Raw genomic sequence first — 22680 nt, forward strand, 5'->3', positions numbered from 1 at the left:
TGTAACCGACTTCAGTGGGCAAATGCTCACCTTCGATGGCCACTGGCATGGTGGAGAATATGGCTCTTCACAGAAGAATCACGGTTTGATATGCAGACATTGTGTATATCGTCGTATGGGTGTGGGGTTTACTGATGTCAACGTTTTGAACAGAGTGCCCCATGGTGGTTGTGGGGTTATGGTATGGCAACGCATAAGCTATGGACAACGAACACAGTTGCAAGATACCTTGACGAGATCCTGAGGCCCATTGTTGTGCAATTCATCTGCCGCCATCACCTCAGGTTTCAGCATGGCCCCATGTCGCAAGCATCTGTACACAATTCCTGGAAGCTGAAAATGTCCCAGTTCTTCCATGGCCTGCACACTCACAAGACATGTCACCCATTGAGCCTGTTTGAAATGCTCTGGATGTATGTGTACGACAGCATGTTCCAGTTCCTGACAATATTCAGCAACTTCGCACAACCATTGAAGTGGAGCGGGACATCATTCCACAAGGCCACAATCAACAGCCTGATCAAGTCTATGCGAAGGAGATGTGCTGCATTATGTAAATGGTGGTCACACCATATGCTGACTGGTTTTCTGATCCACGCCCCTACCTTTTATCTTAAGGTATCTGTGACCAACGGATGTATATCTGTATTCCCAGAAATGTGAAATCCATAGATTAGTGCCTAAATAATTCATTTCAATTGACTGATTTCCTTTTTTGAACTGTAACTCAGTAAAATCTTTTAAATTGTTGCATGTAGCTTTTATATTTTTGTTCAGTGTAGTTTATTATATTCAACATAATTCCAACCAACCTACACACACACACACACACACACACACACACACACACACACACACACAAGGTCCACGTCCACCACAGTCCATCCTGTGTGCAAACTAGACAAACCAGTCACCTCCCTACTGCCTCTCAACCACACCCTGGCAACATGTGGTCTGACCACATGCTCTGTCCTTCACTCACCTTCGCTAACCACACTCATATGATAATGAGTACCCTCCCTAAAAATGTCTAGGCTGTAGCTCAGTGGGCTAACATAGAGCCTCTTCACACTTACTACAAATTCCATAAATCAAGTCTCAAATATTAGGAACATGTCTGTGCATTTCAGCTGTTTAAAAAACTATTACCATTTATACTGTGGGTGTCACAATCGTTTAAAGATGGATTGGACCAAGGTGCTGCGTGGTAGGCGTACATTTTACTGTTATTAAATGACACCGGAAAAAAAATATGACCGTACCGCTACATGCAGTGCAGAAAGCAATCACACACAAACAAGATCCCACAAACTAAAGGGGGAAAAAGGCTGCCCAAGTATGATCCCCAATCAGAGACAATGATAGACAGCTGCCTCTGATTGAGAACCACACCCGGCCAAACACAAAGAAATAGAAAACATAGAAACAAAGAAACTAGAATGCCCACCCTACTCACACCCTGGCCTAACCAAAATAGAGAATAAAATCCTCTCTATGGCCAGGGCGTGACAATCAGCTAGAGTATGTGGTGCAGAGATCATCCACTAGATTCAGCCGTGGGCCAATTTTTTCCTTGAGCGGATGGTTGGGGGGCCTGAACATAATTACAAATAATTGGAATTTACCTCAAGAAGCCCAAACAGATATAATATTAGAATAACAATGTCATAATTTCAAACCTTGCTTACATTTGTTTATGAACACGTGCCTCTCTATTATACGTGGACATACTTGGGAACAGTTTCCCAAATTCAAATCACTTGAACTTGATTTTCTGGTGTTTTAAATATCCAACAATGAACATTAAAAAAAATATATATATTTTTCTGCTCAGAACTTAGGGGGCCAAATAAAACCCTGGTGTAGACCTTTGCATCTGTAATTAAAATGATACTCATAAGGTTATCTGATCCTAGATCTGTGCCTGAGGGCAGACAAGAAATATAGCATAGTGTAGTCAAAGTCGACATTAGTTAAAGGTCATTAGTTAAAGGGCACAAGTTGGGAGAAAATACAAAAATAGCCTAACGTTTATTAGTATGCAACCAGAGTAGGCTATTGAAACCACGGCCCATGGTCTTTTTCAAGTGGCTCAGCATAGGGAGAGAGAGCAGCTGGGAAAAACATAGTATCTTCTGTCCAGGACAAAGAGGACTGGATGAGAGAGAAAAGAGAAAGTAAATCAGCAGAAACAGACTGGCTTCCAGAACAGTTCAATTACAATAATTTAAAACACATACCCATGCAACAACAGAGGAGCAACCAAGCAACAAACACCAACACAAACACCAACACACACACACACACACACACACACACACACACACACACACACACACACACACACACACACACACACACACACACACACACACACACACACACACACACACACACACACACACACACACACACACACACACACACACACACACACACACACACACACAGAGCAGCCTCTCACAGCCTCTCATTGGGCACAAGTCTTTACGTTGTGCGATCTGATTGGTTTGTTCATACCATATAGTGTCCATTGGTTCCAGTCTAAGCAGTTTGACCACAGTGGAAGGCTAGCAACAATCTGCATTATTCAGATCCCTATGAAATGACACCATACAGTAGATACACTACATGACCAAAAGTATGTTGACGCCTGCTGGTCAAACATCTCATTCCAAAATCATGGGCATTAATATGGAGTTGGTGCTGCCATAACAGCCTCCACTCTTCTGGGAAGGCTTTCCACTAGATGTTGGAGCATTGCTGCGGGGACTTGCTTCCATTCAGCCACAAGAGCATGTGTGAGGTCGGGCACTGATGTTGGGTGATTAGGCCTGGCTCGCAGTCAGCGTTCTAATTCATCCCAAAGGTGTTCGATGGGGTTAAAGTCAGGGCTTTGTGCAGGCCAGTCAAGTTTTTCCACACCGATCTCGACAAACCATTTCTGTATGGACCTCACTTTGTGCATGGTGGTATTGTCATGTTGAAACAGGAAAGGGCTTCCCTCAAACTGTTGCCACAAAGTTGGAAGCACATAATCATCTAGAATGTCATTGTATGCTGTAGTGTTAAGATTTCCCTTCACTGGATCAAAGTGCCTAGTCCAAACCATAAAAAACAGCCCTAGACCATTATTCCTCCTCCACCAAACTTTACAGTTGGCACTCTGCATTCGGCAGGTAGCGTTCTTCTGGCATCCGCCAAACCCAGATTCGTCCGTCGGACTGCCAGATGGTGAAACGTGATTCATCAATCCAGATAATGCATTTCCACTGTTCCAGAGACCAATGGTAGCGAGCTTTACACCACTCCAACTGACGCTTGGCATTGCGCATGGTGATTTTAGGCTTGTGTGCGGCTGCTCGGCCATGGAAACCCATTTCATGAAGCTCTCGACGAACAGTTCTTGTGCTGATGTTGCTTCCAGAGGCAAGTTTTGCAACCGAGGACCAACGATGTTTACGTGCTACGTGCTTCAGCACTCGGCTGTTCTGTTCTGTGAGCTTGTGTGGCCTACCACTTCACTGCTGAACTGTTGTTGCTCCTAGACGTTTCCACTTCACAATAACATCACTTACAGTTGACTGGGGAAGTTCTAGCAGGGCTGAAATTTGACAAACTGACTTGTTGGAAAGGTGGCTTCCTATGATGGTATCACATTAAAAGCCACTGAGATCTTCAGTAAGGCCATTCTACTGCCAATGTAGTCTATGGAGATTGCATGGCTGTGTGCTCAATTTTATACACCTGTTAGAAATGGGTGTGGCTGAAATAGTGCAATTCACTATATACTTTTTAATATATAGTGTAGATTCTACAGACTGTACTGAGTATTCCCCACCCCACTTTTAATAATAATATAATAATAATAATATATAATATATAATAATAATATATGCCATTTAGCAGACGCTTTTATCCAAAGCGAATTACAGTCATGTGTGCATACATTCTACGTATGGGTGGTCCCGGGGATCGAACCCACTACCCTGGCGTTACAAGCGCCATGCTCTACCAACTGAGCTACAGAAGGACCATACATTTTACATTTTGCCTGTAAGTTGTTTGACCACATAAAAGTCCAGTAACACTTTCTATGCACTAGCTTTTTGTGAAGACTCACCTGTTTTGTATTCTAAGGACTGTGGTGAGTAGACTGGACACTGGTTTTATTGACAAGCAAGTGATCGTTTTGCCCATACTGTGCTATATTTGTATAGTGCTACTGTGCTATATAGTGTCCAGGCATCCCATTTTAAGCTATTTGACCACAGTAAAAGGCCAGCAACACTCCATATAATTCCATGTCCAATGAAATTGCACCATATATACATTCTACAGATTCTGCACCGAGAATAGTTTTTGCTCTGTAAACCAATATGTAATCCACATACAGGGGCCAGTGGAATGGGTGGAGTGTAACCTTTATTTAACTAGGCAAGTCAGCTAAGAACAAATCGTTATTTACAATGACAGCCTACATGGCCAAACCCAGAGGACGCTAAGCCAATTGTGCGCCGCCCTATGGGGACTCTCAATCAGGGCCGGATGTGATACAGCCTGTCATTGCTCTAGAGCTATTGTGTATTTCATATACAGTGATTTTCATTGCGGGCATTTATTCGACTTTGGAATATTTAATGCAAATGTCACTTAAAAATTAACAAAGGATGTCTGTAGTGACGCCTTTAGCGCCGAGATGCAGTGCATTAGACCGCTGCGTCACTCGGAGCACACACAAAAAAGAGTAAAAGGCCAGCAATAGTCCGTATAATTCAGTGCTCCGTGAAATGACACCATTTATACATTCTACGACCCCACTGAGTAGTATCTACAGTACTTTTACTGCGGCACCTTGAATAGTTTTTGCTCTAGAGCTATTGTGTATTTCATATACAGTGACTTTCATTGCGGGCATTTATTCGACTTTGGAACATTTAATGCAAATGTCAGTTAAATATGAACAAATGTGAATCATTGTCCATGTTTAGACAATTATTTTTAATGTATCGTGAATAATTGAGGTTATTGACACGTTCCTACCATTATGTGGGGGACTTTTATTTAGAGCGTTTCCAAAATTCCCTGACCCGGAAGTATTTATTTGTGTCGCTGAAGGAGACGTTGATGATAACAGCGCAGCTAACCAGATATTCTGGCTATTAGAACGGCGAAAATAAAGGTAACTATCTGTGGTTAGTTAAGATAACCACCATTTAACCGTTAGACGCATCTCTACTGAATGACAGTGCATATGCCACACATTTGCGAGTTGCTCAAGCGTCACTAACGTGTTAGCTACAGTAGCATGATACTGATAGGTAACGTTATTGTAGTTAGCTAGTTAACGTTAGCTAAATGGCTAGGTGATTTTCACAGTAAATGGTCCGCCTAAATGGACATAATCTGCCAACTAGCTAGCTAGTTACCAAACTTTGATAACTAAATTTAGCAATCATGTGTGACAGCTAAGTTAGCTAGCTAGCTTCTTAGGAAGCGAACATGTTTAAATGGTAGCTAATCATGTCACAGTAGAAGAGGAAGTTAATAACGCCGTAGGTCTGTCTACATGACAACATAGACGAAGTTCTCTCGATTGAATTCAAATGGCTTTATTGGCATGGGAAACCATATGTTTACATCCATTACACTTGCTTTGACAAACGTGAAATGAACAATCAAATGAACAGTAAACATTACTCACAAGTTTTGAAGGTATAGACATTTAAAATGTCATATTATAGCTATGTACAGTACAAAAGGGAAAATAAATAAACATAAATATGGGTTGTATTTACAACTGTGTTTGTTCTTCAATGGTTGCCCTTGTGGCAACAGGTAACAAATCACTCTCTCTCTAGGCTCTTGTCACTCTGGGGGCTCTTGGAACTTCTCTGTGTGTGAGAGCGTGTTGCTGCCATCTCTACACCTCCTTGGAGGATGACCATGGAAGAGATGAGGATTGAAACCGAGACAAACTCCATGGTCTCCATGACGCTATACGCTGTCATGTACCCTGTTTTTAACGAGGTAATGTGTGTGAATGTTTTGTCTAATATAGATTTGGGTACATTTTCCAGTGGCACACCGGACCAGTGTGAACTGGAAGCTATTGGTCCAAATGAAAAACATACTGGCCAGGGCCAAGATCTCAAAGGATAGTGGAGCTGAGCAAGCTAGCCTATAACCTACTCTCCATACACAAATAATATTTGAACTTGACAATATAATATTCACATTGATTATGCAAGTTTTATTTTTCATCTCAAAACAATCTCATAAAGGGTATTATTGTTAGTGATTTTGAACAGTCTGTTCTAGGGCCCTTTAAAAGCTGTTTTATCGTACACTGAATTCCGATTTCCAGGTTTTGTTTTTTCATACAGGAACTCAAATCCTTCTGTTCACCTGATTTAGAATTCCTCACAATTAAATGTAGACCGCATTATCTTCCAAGAGAATTCTCTTCGATTATAATCACAGCCGTATATATCCCCCCCCCAAGCAGACACATCGATGGCTCTGAACGAACTTTATTTAACTCTTTGCAAACTGGAAACCATTTATCCGGAGGCTGCATTCATTGTAGCTGGGGATTTTAACAAAGCTAATCTGAAAACAAGACTCCCTAAATTTTATCAGCATATCGATTGCGCAACCAGGGGTGGTAAAACCCTGGATCATTGTTACTCTAACTTCCGCGACGCATATAAGGCCCTGCCCCGCCCCCCTTTCGGACAAGCTGACCACGACTCCATTTTGTTGATCCCTGCCTACAGGCAGAAACTAAAACAAGAGGCTCCCACGCTGAGGTCTGTCCAACGCTGGTCAGACCAAGCTGACTCCACACTCCAAGACTGCTTCCATCACGTGGACTGGGATATGTTTCGTATTGCGTCAGATAAAAATATTGACGAATACGCTGATTCGGTGTGCGAGTTTATTAGAACGTGCGTCGAAGATGTCGTTCCCATAGCAACGATAAAAACATTCCCTAACCAGAAACTGTGGCTTGATGGCAGCATTCGCGTGAAACTGAAAGCGCGAACCACTGCTTTTAATCAGGGCAAGGTGTCTGGCAACATGACTGAATACAAACAGTGCAGCTATTCCCTCCAAGGCTATTAAACAAGCTAAGCGTCAGTACAGAGACAAAGTGGAATCTCAATTCAACGGCTCAGACACGAGGCACGTGGCAGGGTCTACAGTCAATCACGGACTACAAGAAGAAACCCAGCCCAGTCACGGACCAGGATGTCTTGCTCCCAGGCAGACTAAATAACTTTTTTGCCCGCTTTGAGGACAATACAGTGGCACTGACACGGCCTGCAACGAAAACATGCGGTCTCTCCTTCACTGCAGCCGAGGTGAGTAAGACATTTAAACGTGTTAACCCTCGCAAGGCTGCAGGCCCAGACGGCATCCCCAGCCGCGCCCTCAGAGCATGCGCAGACCAGCTGGCCGGTGTGTTTACGGACATATTCAATCAATCCCTATACCAGTCTGCTGTTCCCACATGCTTCAAGAGGGCCACCATTGTTCCTGTTCCCAAGAAAGCTAAGGTAACTGAGCTAAACGACTACCGCCCCGTAGCACTCACTTCAGTCATCATGAAGTGCTTTGAGAGACTAGTCAAGGACCATATCACCTCCACCCTACCTGACACCCTAGACCCACTCCAATTTGCTTACCGCCCAAATAGGTCCACAGACGATGCAATCTCAACCACACTGCACACTGCCCTAACCCACCTGGACAAGAGGAATACCTATGTGAGAATGCTGTTCATCGACTACAGCTCGGCATTCAACACCATAGTACCCTCCAAGCTCGTCATCAAGCTCGAGACCCTGGGTCTCGAGCCCGCCCTGTGCAACTGGGTACTGGACTTCCTGACGGGCCTCCCCCAGGTGGTGAGGGTAGGCAACAACATCTCCTCCCCGCTGATCCTCAACACGGGGGCCCCACAAGGGTGCGTTCTGAGCCCTCTCCTGTACTCCCTGTTCACCCACGACTGCGTGGCTATGCACGCCTCCAACTCAATCATCAAGTTTGCGGACGACACAACAGTGGTAGGCTTGATTACCAACAACGACGAGACGGCCTACAGGGAGGAGGTGAGGGCCCTCGGAGTGTGGTGTCAGGAAAATAACCTCACACTCAACGTCAACAAAACTAAGGAGATGATTGTGGACTTCAGGAAACAGCAGAGGGAACACCCCCCTATCCACATCGATGGAACAGTAGTGGAGAGGGTAGCAAGTTTTAAGTTCCTCTGCATACACATCACAGACAAACTGAATTGGTCCACTCACACTGACAGCGTCGTGAAGAAGGCGCAGCAGCGCCTCTTCAACCTCAGGAGGCTGAAGAAATTCGGCTTGTCACCAAAAGCACTCACAAACTTCTACAGATGCACAATCGAGAGCATCCTGGCGGGCTGTATCACCGCCTGGTACGGCAACTGCTCCGCCCTCAACCGTAAGGCTCTCCAGAGGGTAGTGAGGTCTGCACAACGCATCACCGGGGGCAAACTACCTGCCCTCCAGGACACCTACACCACCCGATGTTACAGGGAGGCCATAAAGATCATCAAGGACATCAACCACCCGAACCGCTGCCTGTTCACCCCGCTATCATCCAGAAGACGAGGTCAGTACAGGTGCATCAAAGCTGGGACCGAGAGACTGAAAAACAGCTTCTATCTCAAGGCCATCAGACTGTTAAACAGCCAACACTAACATTGGCTGCTGCCAACACACTGTCATTGACACTGACCCAACTCCAGCCACTTTAATAATGGGAATTGATGGGAAATGATGTAAATATATCACTAGCCACTTTAAACAATGCTACCTTATATAATGTACTTACCCTACATTATTAATCTCATATGCATACGTATATACTGTACTCTACATCATCGACTGCATCCTTATGTAATACATGTATCACTAGCCACTTTAACTATGCCACTTTGTTTACTTTGTCTACATACTCATCTCATATGTATATACTGTACTCGATATCATCTACTGTATGCTGGTCTGTACCATCACTCATTCATATATCCTTATGTACATATTCTTTATCCCCTTACACTGTGTATAAGACAGTAGTTTTGGAATTGTTAGTTAGATTACTTGTTGGTTATCACTGCATTGTTGGAACTAGAAGCACAAGCATTTCGCTACACTCGCATTAACATCTGCTAACCAAGTGTATGTGACAAATAACATTTGATTTGATTTGACCTAACGTAGCAGGCTTGTGCCAAACACTTCGCAAACTATTCAGATTGGAATGGCAATGTGTGGAAACCATACAATTGAAATGAACTACAAATCAAATTGTATTTGTCAGATGCTTGGTAAACAACAGGTGTAGACTAAAAGCACTGGTGGAAAAAGTACTCAAATGTCATACTTCATGAAAAGTAAAGATACCTTAATAGAAAATGACTCAAGTGAAAGTCACCCATAATACTACTTGAGTTAAAGTCTAAAAGTATTTGTTTTTAAATATACTTAAGTATTAAAAGTAAACAGAATTGCTAAAATATACTTATGTATCAAAAGTTTAAATATTTTCAAATTCCTTATTATGCAAAGCAAAGTTCTTTAAAAAAATAATATTTTACAGCTAGCCAGGGGCACACTCCAAGACTTAGATATTCATTTACAAATGAAGCATTTGTGTTTAGTGAAGTCTGCCAGATCAGAGGCACCAGGGATGTTTTCTTGATAAGTGGATGAATTGGACCATTTTCCTATCAAAATGTAACGAGTACTTTTGGGTGTCAGGGAAAATGTAAGGAGTAAAAGGTACATAACTTTCACTTCACTATATTGCTAAAGAAAATTATCAAAAATGTAAAAAGTAAAGTACAGATACCCCAAAAAAACTACTTTGAGTAGTACTTTAAAGTGTTTTTACTTAAGTACTTTACACCACTGACTAAAAGTGAAATTCTTACTTACAAGGTTATTTATTTTCCAACAATGCAGAGTTAAAGATGCACTATGCAGAAATCACTCTGCCATTTCCTGGTTACTAAAAATTCGAATAGTTCACCTAATTTAAGTGTTTGACAAAACAAGCAAGTATAGGGTAGAGAATCATTGTCAAATCAAAATGATATTTTATTTTGTCACATGCGCCGAATACAAGAGGTAGACCTTAGTGAAATGCTTACTTACGAGCCATTACCCAAAAATGCTTTAAGAAGTTTCAAAAAAATAACTAGAAATAAGTGTCAAGTGAAAAATAGAAAATAAAGTAACAAATAATTAAACAGCAGCAGTAAAATAAATAACAAGTGAGGCTATATACAGGGGGTACCGGTACAGAGTCAATGTGCGGGAGCACCGGTTAGTTGAGGTAATATGTACATGTAGGTAGAGTTAACTTAATATATGCCATTTAGTAGACGCTTTTATCCAAAGCGACTTACAGTCATGTGTGCATACATTCTACGTATGGGTGGTCCCGGGAATCGAACCCACTACCCTGGCGTTACAAGCGCCATGCTCTACCAACTGAGCTACAGAAGGGATTATAAGCATGGATTATAAACAGAGAGTAGCAGAAGTGTAAAAGAGGGGTCTGGGTAGCCCTTTGATTAGCTGTTCAGGAGTCTTATGGCTTGGGGGTAGAAGCTATTAAGAAGCCTTTTGTACCCGGACTTGGTACTCCGCTACTGCTTGCTGTGCTGTAGCAGAGAGAACAGTCTATGACTAGGGTGGCTGGAGTCTTTGACAATTTTTAGGGCCTTCCTCTGACGCCGCCTGGTATAGAGGTCCTGGATGGCAGGAAGCTTGGCCTCAGTGATGTACTGGGCCGTAATCACCACCCTGTGTAGGTCAGGTGCCTTGCAGTTGCCGTACCAAGTGGTGTTGCAGGCTGTCAAGATTCCTTAGTGATGTGGACACTGAGGAACATGAAGCTCTCGACCTGCTCCACTACATCCCCCTCTGTGGATGGGGGCATACTCTCCCTTCTGTTTCCTGTAGTCCACGGTCAGCTTCTTTGTCTTGCTGATGTTGAGGGCGAGGTTGTTGTCCTGGCACCACACTGTCAGGTCTCTTTGCCTCCTCCCTATAGGCTGCGTCATCGTTGTCGGTGATCAGTCGTACAACCGTTGTTGTCAGCAAACTTGATAATGGTGTTGGAGTCATGCACGGCCATGCAGTCTTGGGTGAACAGGGAGTACAGGTGAGGGGCTCCCGTGTTGATGATCAGCGTGCCAGATGTGTTGTTGCTACCACTTCGGGGTGGCCCTTCAGGAATTCCAGGATCCAATTGCAGAGGCAGCTGTATAGTCCCAGGATCTTGAGCTTGGAAGCGACTGTGGTGTTGGTACATGGGACTATGGTACGACTTCCGTTTAAGAACCCAGCAGCTTTTACATTGAAGAGCGTTTGGAATAAACGGTGTCATTTGCAACAGACAAAACGTTTTCCAAAAGAATCAGGACAGTTGAGAGCTGCGCGCTCTTGCTGCCCGACAGATGATTCTGCTCAAATGAGGCTGTGTGTGCGGCCCGTGTGAGATAAATAATCTACATAACGAACTAGCAGCTTCAGTAATTCCTGTTTTTTCATAAATTATATAGCCTTGATTGAAAATAACAATCTTACAATTTTTTTCACTGGTTTGGATGATTGACTGGCCTGGAGAGCTTCCAAAACCTCCCCGGACCAGCAGGCGGCCCTGTATGTCGAACCCTGGATGAGTGTGTGTTCTTGTCAGCCCCTAACAATGTGTGTGTTGGTTTGGCAGCTGGAGAGGATCAACTTGTCAGCTGCCCAGACTCTGAGAGCAGCCTTTATCAAGGTAAGACACACCAACACAGGACCCCTTACCCCATAAATGTATGACCTTTGCCCTTACGTAACCCTTGGGCTCTGGTTGCATGTCAGTAGTCTAAATCAAGGATGGGCAGCTTGAATACTCAGCAGATGTAATTGTGTGTTTTTGTATGTGTGTGTTTTTGTGTTGCTAGGCAGAGAGGGAGAACCCAGGCCTAACTCAGGATATCATAATGAAAATTCTGGAGAAGAAAAACGTTCAGATAAACTACACAGAGTCTCTGCTGCGCATGGCTGCAGATGACGTGGAAGGTGTGTGTGTGTGTGTGTGTGTAGAAAAGTACCAGCACTAAGCATCTGCTTACAAGGGCTTCAGTATGTTTTATAGTTGTTTATTAAAATATACTCCTATGTCCTATTGTGTGTGTGTGTGTGTGTGTGTGTGTAGAGTTCTTAGTGGACAGGCCAGAGCAGGAGTTCCAGGACCTAAATGAGAAATCCAGATCCCTGAAACACATCCTCAGTAAGATACCTGACGAGATCAACGACAGGGTACGCTTCCTACAGACAATTAAGTGAGTACACGCACACAGTATACACTAGGGATGCAACGGTACAGTGGGCCCACGGTTCGGTATGTATCACGCTTTGTGGGTAACGGTTTCGGTATCTTTATTTTTCCAGAAACAAATAAAAACACATCACCCTTTTAAACAATGAACACTTTATTTTGTCAATAGACAAATCAAACTTTCTGTTCAGAAAAATGGCAGCATGTCTGACTAGGCCTGGTTTCTTTCTACTTGGAATCAAGGGGAGAAAAACATTACAATTAAGTGTTTCTTAGCTTTGACAACCTGTAGGTGATTTGCCTTCTCTATTTTAAATTAACAAGGTACATACTTGCATAGGCAATACAATCTTTGGCTATGAATACTCCCACGGTTTTCCTTATTTCTTTATGTTTTTCTGGATTTATCGCAAATTGTTGTTGGAAGGCAGCAGCGAGAGATTGTGTTTTTCGCTAACGAGTGGACTCTCCTTGCTCCAGCTCCACCTGCAAGGGATACGGCCGGGTGATGGCCACGTAAATGACACATCATGTTAGAAGTATTTCCACTCGAGTAGCCGACAGTGGCAAAACAATGCTTGCAGACTACTTTTTTTGTTTACGGTCTTCTTACCCTCTTCATCGTATTGAATTTATTTATTTATTTATTTCACCTTTATTTAACCTGGTAGGCAAGTTGAGAACAAGTTCTCATTTACAATTGCGGCCTGGCCAAGATAAAGCAAAGCAGTTCGACACATACAACGACACAGAGTTACACATGGAGTATAACAAACATACAGTCAATAATACAGTATAAACAAGTCTATATACGATCTGAGAAAATGAGGTGAGATAAGGGAGGTAAAGGCAAAAAAAAGGCCATGGTGGCAAAGTAAATACAATATAGCAAGTTAAACACTGGAATGGTAGATTTGCAATGGAAGAATGTGCAAAGTAGAAATAAAAATAATGGGGTGCAAAGGAGCAAAATAAATAAATAAATAAATAAATTAAATACAGTAGGGAAAGAGGTAGTTGTTTGGGCTAAATTATAGGTGGGCTATGTACAGGTGCAGTAATCTGTGAGCTGCTCTGACAGTTCGTGCTTAAAGCTAGTGAGGGAGATAAGTGTTTCCAGTTTCAGAGATTTTTGTAGTTTGTTCCAGTCATTGGCAGCAGAGAACTGGAAGGAGAGGCGGCCAAAGAAATAATTGGTTTTGGGGGTGACTAGAGAGATATACCTGCTGGAGCGTGTGCTACAGGTGGGAGATGCTATGGTGACCAGCAATCTGAGATAAGGGGGGACTTTACCTAGCAGGGTCTTGTAGATGACATGGAGCCAGTGGGTTTGGCAACGAGTATGAAGCGAGGGCCAGCCAACGAGAGCGTACAGGTCGCAAAGTATATGGGGCTTTGGTGACAAAACGGATTGCACTGTGATAGACTGCATCCAATTTGTTGAGTAGGGTATTTGAGGCTATTTTGTAAATTACATCGCCAAAGTCGAGGATTGGTAGGATAGTCAGTTTTACAAGGGTATGTTTGGCAGCATGAGTGAAGGATGCTTTGTTGCGAAATAGGAAGCCAATTCTAGATATAACTTTGGATTGGAGAAGTTTGATATGGGTCTGGAAGGAGAGTTTACAGTCTAACCAGACACCTAAGTATTTGTAGTTGTCCACGTATTCTAAGTCAGAGCCGTCCAGAGTAGTGATGTTGGACAGGCGGGTAGGTGCAGGTAGCGATCGGTTGAAGAGCATGCATTTAGTTTTACTTGTATTTAAGAGCAATTGGAGGCCACGGAAGGAGAGTTGTATGGCATTGAAGCTTGCCTGTAGGGTTGTTAACAGTGTCCAAAGAAGGGCCAGAAGTATACAGAATGGTGTCGTCTGCGTAGAGGTGGATCAGAGACTCACCAGCAGCAAGAGCGACCTCATTGATGTATACAGAGAAGAGAGTCGGTCCAAGAATTGAACCCTGTGGCACCCTCATAGAGACTGTCAGAGGTCCGGACAGCAGACCCTCCGATTTGACACACTGAACTCTATCAGAGAAGTAGTTGGTTAACCAGGCGAGGCAATCATTTGAGAAACCAAGGCTGTCGAGTCTGCCGATGAGGATGTGATGTTTGACAGAGTCGAAAGCCTTGGCCAGATCAATGAATACGGCTGCACAGTAATGTTTCTTATCGATGGCGGTTAAGATATTGTTTAGGACCTTGAGCGTGGCTGAGGTGCACCCATGACCAGCTCTGAAACCAGGTTGCATAGCAGAGAAGGTATGGTGAGATTCGAAATGGTCGTTAATCTGTTTGTTGACTTGGCTTTCGAAGACCTTAGAAAGGGCATGGTAGGATAGATATAGGTCTGTAGCAGTTTAGGTCAAGAGTGTCCCCCCCTTTGAAGAGGGGGATGACCGCAGCTGCTTTCCAATCTTTGGGAATCTCAGACGACACGAAAGAGGTTGAACAGGCTAGTAATAGGAGTGGCAACAATTTCGGCAGATAATTTTAGAAAGAAAGGGTCCAGATTGTCTAGCCCGGCTGATTTGTAGGGGTCCAGATTTTGCAGCTCTTTCAGAACATCAGCTTAACGGATTTGGGAGAAGGAGAAATTGGAAAGGCTTGGGCGAGTTGCTGTGGGGGGTGCAGTGCTGTTGACCGGGGTAGGAGTAGCCAGGTGGAAAGCATGGCCAGCCGTCGAAAAATGCTTATTGAAATTCTCAATTATGGTGGATTTATCAGTGGTGACAATGTTTCCTATCTTCAGTGCAGTGGGCAGCTGGGAGGAGGGGTTCTTATTCTCCATGGACTGTACAGTGTCCCAGAACTTTTTTGAGTTAGTGTTGCAGGAAGCAAATTTCTGCTTGAAAAAGCTAGCCTTGGCTTTTCTAACTGACTGTGTATAATGGTTTCTAGCTTCCCTGAACAGCTGCATATCACGGGGGCTGTTCGATGCTAATGCAAAACACCATAGGATGTTTTTGTGTTGGTTAAGGGCAGTCAGGTCTGGGGAGAATGCTAAATGCCGAATCCAAAATGTTCCCACCCAGTGGATTTTAAAGACGGTGGTGCCTCTTCAAATTTGCTTCTCTCTGTCTCTAGCACTCGCCATTGTCACATTGGATCTGAGAGAATATTTGTTTTTTTAGTTTCCACTCTCTTCATGAGGCCCCTTTAGGGAGGTTTCCTACTGAGATGTCATTGCAAATTGTCTATTGGTTGTTTAAGGGGGAGGGTTTGCTGTCACTGCGGTTGCCACATTTTGAGACATTGCTGTGGAGCAAATTTTGCCAGCCCTCAGAAGCCCCCTAACGGCCTGGAGCCCCAAGCAGTTGTCTGCCTTGCCTGTTCACAAGCTGCCAGTCTAATTCTGTGGATCTGAATTTACAACATGCGTGTAGTCTGCAGCGCAATAAGCACGTTTTGGAAAATGACAGGCATATCTTAATTCCGCGGTTCACCTGTGCGTATTGAACCGTAGGGGGCGTACCGAACGGTCGACAACATACAGTATACCGTTGCATCCCTAGTATACACTAACACACACACCTTCATTAGCATGTCCTTGACATCCTGCTTCTTGATTGGTGTTGGTTGTTCTTTTCCATAGAGACATCGCCAGTGCTATAAAGGAGCTCCTGGATACAGTCAATAACGTCTTTAAGAAATACCACTACCAGAACCGTAGGGTAAGACACACAGATGTGGAATATACACTGAGGGGACAAAACAGCTCTTTCCATGACATACTATATATTACCTGGTCAGTCTGTCACAGGTGAATCAAGGTGAAAAGCTATGATCCCTTATTGATGTCACTTGTTAAATGGACTTAAGTCAGTGTAGATGAATGGGAGGAGACCGGTTAAAGAAGGACTTGGATTGTCTATGTGCACAGGTTTGAATGTGTCAAGAATTGCAACACTGCTGGGTTTTTCACACTCAATAGGTTCCTGTGTGTATCACGAATGGTCCACCACCCAAAGGACATCCAGTCAACTTGACACAAACTGTGGGAAACATTGGAGTCAACATGGGCCATCATCCCTGTGGAACACTTTTTGACATCCTTGTAGAGTCCATGCCCTGACAAATTGAGGCTGTTTTGAGTGCAAAAGGGGTTTCAACTCAAGATTAGGAAGGTGCTCCTAATGTTTTGTACACTCTGTGTTTCTTCCTTCCCTTTAATGTGATCAATGGCTGCAAGGAGAGCTGATATCATTGTGAAGGCGATGTTCACATCTGTCTCTTCTCTGTGTGTCCAGGCTCTTGAGCACCAGAAGAAGGAGTTTGTCAAATACTCCAAAAGCTTCAGCGACACCCTCAAAACATACTTCAAAGATGGAAAGTGAGTCATGTAGAGTACATTCATAAGGACACTGAATAGATAGATCTATGTTCATCGACAGCAGTGAGTTGTGATTGGGGGATTTTATTTTCCTTCACAAAACAGCACTTGCTAAACCCACAGCAAAAATACACTGAACAAAAATATAAACGCAACATGTAAAGTGTTGGTCCCATGTTTCATGAGCTTAAATAAAAGGTCCCAGAAATGTTCCATAGGCACAAAAAGCTTATTTCTTTCAAATGTTGTGCACAAATGTGTTTACATCCCTGTTAGTTGGGAGAGGGCATGTATGGCGTTGTGTGGGCGACCTGTTTGCTGACGTCAACTTTGTGAACCGAGTGCCCCATGGTGGCGGTGGGGTTATGATATGGGCAGGCATTAGCTACGGACAATGAACACAATTGCATTTTATCGATTGCAATTTGACTGCACAGAGATACCGTGGCGAGATCCTGGCCCATTGTCTTGCCAATCATCCGCACCATCACCCCATATTTCAGCATGATGATGCACGGCCCCATGTCACAAGGATCTGTACACATTTCCTGGCAAAATGTCCCAGTTCTTCCATGGGTTGCATACTCGTGACGGCAGGTAGCCTAGTGGTTGGAGCGTTGGACTAGTAACCAAAGGTTGCAAGATCGAATCCCTGAGCAGAGAAGGTAAAAATCTGTCGTTCTGCCCCTGAACGAAACAGTTAACCCACTGTTCCTAGGCTGTCATTGAAATAATTTGTTCTTAATTAACTGACTTGCCTAGTTAAATAAAGGTCAAATAAAATGTAAAAAACTCATGAGACGTGTCACTCATTGAGCCTGTTTGGGATGCTCAGGAACGACTTGTACAACATCATGTTCCAGTTCTCTTCAATATCCAGCAACTTTCCACAGCCATTAAAGAGGAGTTGGACAACATTCCACAGGCTACAATAAACAGCCTGATCAACTCAATCCCCAGTTCAAAACGATTTCTTCCAGAGTTCCCTGTTGTCTTGAACGCACTGAAGTCGGAAGATTTCTGAGTTCCCAGTTGTTTTGAACACGGCATTAGTCTCAGCAGAGAGCAGCAGAGAGTCCGCCTCTCACAGTCCCTGCTCTCTCCTTCCTTGCCTCAAGTGAGACTGAGGTAGGGTACACCGTCTTCCACCTGATGGCAAAACGAGTCAAGAGCTCATCGGCCTCATGCACAAATTCATGTTGTTCCTATGACCAGAGAAAGTGAAATAGACATGACAAGCTGCTAATAACAAAAATGCAGGGCTATCGTTACACTTGGCTACTAATTAATTGCAGCTGCAGTGCGAGTGGTAGTACAGAGTATGTTTTATGTTTTGTAAGAGTGCTGAATAAAAACTTTAACATGAACTCACTCCTATAAACAGCAGCTCTGCTGTATTCTTTGACAGTCTCTCTCTGCTCATGGTTTCTAAAAGTGATAATCTCATGTAGCTAGTATCAAACTTTGATGGAAGTTGTAGGCTCACTCGATTTAGCCACAGATCTGCCGGTGCGCAGGGCATCTGAATCAAGTGCACCGCCGATTGCGCCACTGACCGGTTGGTGACCACTGCCTTATATGAACTGGAACTCAGTAAAATCTTTGAAATTGTTACATCTTGCGTTTATATTTTGTTCAGTGTACATTAATTCTAATAATATTAGTAGTGGGAATGTTCTTACTGTTTATTTTTTGATGACCATGAGAAACCAATTATTTAATCAGGTTTGAAATGTCAGGGCTATTTTGAACAACTGTTTTGCTGACATTGCGTTTTTGTTTTATTTGCAGTCGTTAAATAACAATATAAATGAACCGTCCTTGTTTCCAGGGCGATCAACGTGTTCATCAGTGCGAACAGACTGATCCACCAAACCAACCTCATTCTGCAGACCTTCAAGACCGTCATATAGGTACAATAGGGGTTTGTGTGTGTGTGAGACATGGAGAGTTCTAGTTGAATATAACCTGTTTCATGAACATTGCCATTGAGGGCTTCCATCATTTTAAAGTAGCTGCATTAAGCAGCTGGTATATACATAAACTCAGCAAAAAAAGAAACGTCCTCTCACTGTCAACTGTGTTTATTTTCAGCAAACTTAAAAGGTGTAAATATTTGAATACAAGATTCAACAACAAACTGAACAAGTTCCACAGACATCTGACTAACAGAAATGGAATAATGTGTCCCTGACCAAAGGGGGGGTCAAAATGAAAAGTAACAGTCAGTATCTGTTGTGGCCATCACACTGCAATACTTAATGCAGCCATCTCCTCCTCATGGACTGCACCAGATTTACCAGTTCTTGCTGTGAGATGTTACCCCACTCTTCCACCAAGGCACCTGCAAGTTCCCAGACATTTCTGGGAGGAATGGCCCTAGTCCTCACCTTCCGATCCAACAGGTCTGAGACGTGCTCAATGGGATTGAGATCCGGGCTCTTCGCTGACCATGGCAGAACACTGACATTCAGTCTTGCAGGAAATCTCACACAGAATGAGCAGTATGGCTGGTGGCGTTGTCATGCTGGAGGGTCATGTCAGGATGAGCCTGCAGGAAGGGGGAGGAGGGAGGAGGATGTCTTCCCTGTAACACATAGCGTTGAGATTGCCTGCAATGACAACAAGCTCAGTCCGATGATGATGTGACATAGCGCCCAAGACCATGACTGACCCTCCACCTCAATCGATCCCGCTCCAGAGTACAGGCCTCGGTGTAACGCTCATTCCTTCGACGATAAATGCGAATCCGACAATCACCTCTGGGTGAGACAAAACCATGACTTGTCAGTGAAGAGCTAATTTTATCAGTCCTGTCTGGTTCAGCGACGGTGGGGTTTTGTTCCCATAGGCAACGTTGTTGCCGGTGATGTCTGGTGAGGACCTGCCTTACAACAGGCCTACAAGAGCTTAGTCCAGCCTCTCTCAGCCTATTACGGACAGTCTGAGCACTGGACACCTGAGCACCCTAACCTGTGCAGGTGTTGTTACACGGGGTCTGCCACTGCAAGGACGATCAGCTGTCCGTCCTATCTCCCTGTAGCGCTGTCTTAGGTGTCTCACAGTACAGACATTGCAATTTATTGCCCTGGCCACATCTGCTGTCCTCATGCCTCCTTGCAGCATGCCTAAGGCACGCTCACGCAGATGAGCAGGGACCCTGGGCATCTTTCTTTTGGTGTTTTTCAGAGTCAGTAGAAAGGCCTCTTTAGTGTCCTAAGTTTTCAGAACTGTGACCTTAATTTCTAACCGTCTGTAAGCTGTTAGTGTCTTAACGACCGTTCCACAGGTGCATGTTCATTAATTGTTTATGGTTCATTGAACAAGCATGGGTAACTGTGTTTAAACACTTTACAATGGAGATCTGTGGTTATTTAGATTTTTACGAATTATCTTTGAAAGACAGCGTCCTGAAAAAGGGATGTTTCTTTTTTTGCTGAGTTTATATCTCAGAGCGGTATTGGACTAAGATACAGTGGCATAGTATAGAGTACAGTATATACATATGAGATGGGTGATGCAATATTGACACACAATTAAAGTGACTAAGATACCGTAAAATAGTATAGAGTACAGTTTACACATATGAGATGAGTAATGCAAGATACGGAGACCTTTATTAAAGTGTCTCGTGTTTCATTTCCTTGAAGTGGTGCGGTTTATACATATGAGAAGAGTGATGCTAGATACGGAACATTATTAAAGTGGCTAGTGATTTGTAATCTATGTCTCCTGTGTTTGTGTCTTTGTCTGAACGTGTGTAGGGTTGCCTTGGAGATGCCATCCAATCTTCCAACGAAGCAACATTAAAAATGGCGTACGATCGGAGAGCACCTTTTTTGCCAGATTTAAATGTAAAATAGAGGCTTGTTTTTATCAGACAGTTTTAATTTAAACCCTTGAGGTGCGTTCAACAAGGCTGATGTTATCAGTGAAATACGTCAGCTTTTAAACTGTTAGCTAACGTTAGTGAATGTTTAATGGCAAAAATCTAGCTGAAGAACTTCAGCATATGTGATAGCTTTTTTAGTTATCCCTAGCTACTGTTTAATTGTTTGAATCAGCATTTAACGTTTAGGGACAGTCTTGTTGATCGGGCTGTGACGATACCAGTATGACAATATTTTTTCCATGGTAAGAATGAAAACATAAGGCAGGCTCAACTCTTTGGTCCCATGAATACTTGCTGTATGTAAAATATTCTGTGCTCTATCTTAGAAAATACATGTGACAACAAATGATATTTGTTTCCAACATTAAGGCTGTTTTCCTAAAGATGTAAAATCTGCTTTGTGTATGATTATTATTTGTGCTTCTAACTTTCTCACTCATCATTATTCACGATGCATTCAGGATTTTCCATAATCATGGTAGCATCCACATCAATGTAGTAGTGTATTCTATGACAGTCTGCACTTTAACCTCGTAGTCGTTGTATAATTTCAAATCCAAAGTGCTGAAGTACAGAGCCAAAAATAACAACAGCAAAAATTCACTGTTCCAATACTTTTGGAGCTCACTGTATCTGACCCTGTGTCAGTGTTTAGGGGCAACTTCCTCCTACATCTACTATAGCTTCTTAATCATGCTTTCAGAACGGAAACTGCTTTCACTACCTACTGTGCATCTCAAGTGTCTCCCTCTCTTACGAGAAAGCAATGATGTTCTAGCCCTACTGGGTATGACCTTTCACCTGTCCAGTCTTTGCAGATGAGTGCAGAGGAAGGGAGCGGTGTGAGGAGAGGATCTTGTTAGATTATTGAGATGTACCCCTATTCTACTCTCTATTAGAGGACAGAAAACCAAAAGAATTCAAGCACAGAGTTGCTGAATCCCAAATAGACTCCTGGATGAGGGGGTAGGGACGGACTAGGGAGGGATCGATTTGGGATTCACAAAGTAACATTCCCACACTGTCTGTGTGTGTAGCTACAGAGAGCATGACTGAGGGGAGAGGAGGGTTTGTAAAAGGAGTCTGTCCCTGATGTTTCAAGATGAAGGGAATGAAATGGCTCCAGGTTGAAGCTGTCTCTGTATTTAAGTGATACTGTATGTCTGGTGGCAAATGTTCAATAAATTGTTTCCTAATGATGCAGTTTGTTTTTGGAATTCAGCAGTGTTTGGGGGGGGGGGGGGTCAGTGGGCAAGCGGGGATGGAATTTGTGAGGGTTGGATAGAATGCATAAAAAGGAGAATTTGAGGGAGAGTGGTGAGCTGTGTGATTTGGGTAAACAATGATGGGCAGACACACACAGGCTTTGGCCACTTGATGGCAGTGTGGTGCAGCCCTACCACTATATTTAAAAACAAATCCCTGATAGGAAGAAGACAAGTAGAGATGTGTTTTAAAACTACTGGGATTTACCCCATGGGATTTTCCACGAATTGAGCACTTCAGATAAAATGGCATTTTATTGTCTGTTTACACAGACATTTGCCTCATCATAACTCAAATTGTGCTTAGCTCCTAGCCCCTCTTCCCTAATCACTTGTGTATATCTGAAAGGATTGTATTGGGGGAACCAGACTTGGGTTACTTTTATTTGAAAAGGCAAGTAGTTGAATATTGGAAAGTATTTCCTCATTGAAGAGACAACGAAAGCCATTCTGCTCCTGTCACTCATTATTTTTTGGTAACAGGTAGACCGGTAGAATTTAAAGGAAATATAAGGTAACTACTTCCTTATTGAGAACAATAATAAGTATGTCAGATTTCCAGGGTGATCTTGCTTTTAGCAAAGACATTCATTACATGAAAATCTAGTACTTTGAAGTATATGATATTCTAGTATATTTAATGTAAGTATACTAAAGACAAAAGAAAGTATACTTTTTAAAATTATACTGAAGTACACTTACTGTGATATGAAAATCAAGTATATGCTCATGTATACTGCAGTACACTTTTCACCACATGATAATAGAGTACACTTTGGATATACTGTAATTGAATGAAAATTATGTTGAA

At 43.1% G+C, this 22680-nt stretch overlaps 1 protein-coding gene across 1 annotated transcript; it reads left to right on the forward strand.

The window, feature by feature from the left end:
• Nucleotides 1-5029: 5029 nt before the first annotated feature.
• LOC124011267 (programmed cell death protein 10-B-like) lies at nt 5030-21807 on the forward strand. Its single transcript, XM_046324468.1, has 9 exons — nt 5030-5182; nt 5862-6030; nt 11782-11835; nt 12005-12122; nt 12259-12385; nt 15975-16053; nt 16630-16712; nt 18544-18625; nt 20477-21807. Exons 2-8 carry the CDS (start codon nt 5941-5943, stop codon nt 18623-18625), a joined length of 633 nt encoding a protein of 210 aa, XP_046180424.1. The 5' UTR covers nt 5030-5182; nt 5862-5940; the 3' UTR covers nt 20477-21807.
• Nucleotides 21808-22680: the final 873 nt, after the last annotated feature.

Source organism: Oncorhynchus gorbuscha, linkage group LG23, assembly GCF_021184085.1.
Source record: "Oncorhynchus gorbuscha isolate QuinsamMale2020 ecotype Even-year linkage group LG23, OgorEven_v1.0, whole genome shotgun sequence".
Classification (NCBI taxonomy): Eukaryota; Metazoa; Chordata; class Actinopteri; order Salmoniformes; family Salmonidae; genus Oncorhynchus; species Oncorhynchus gorbuscha.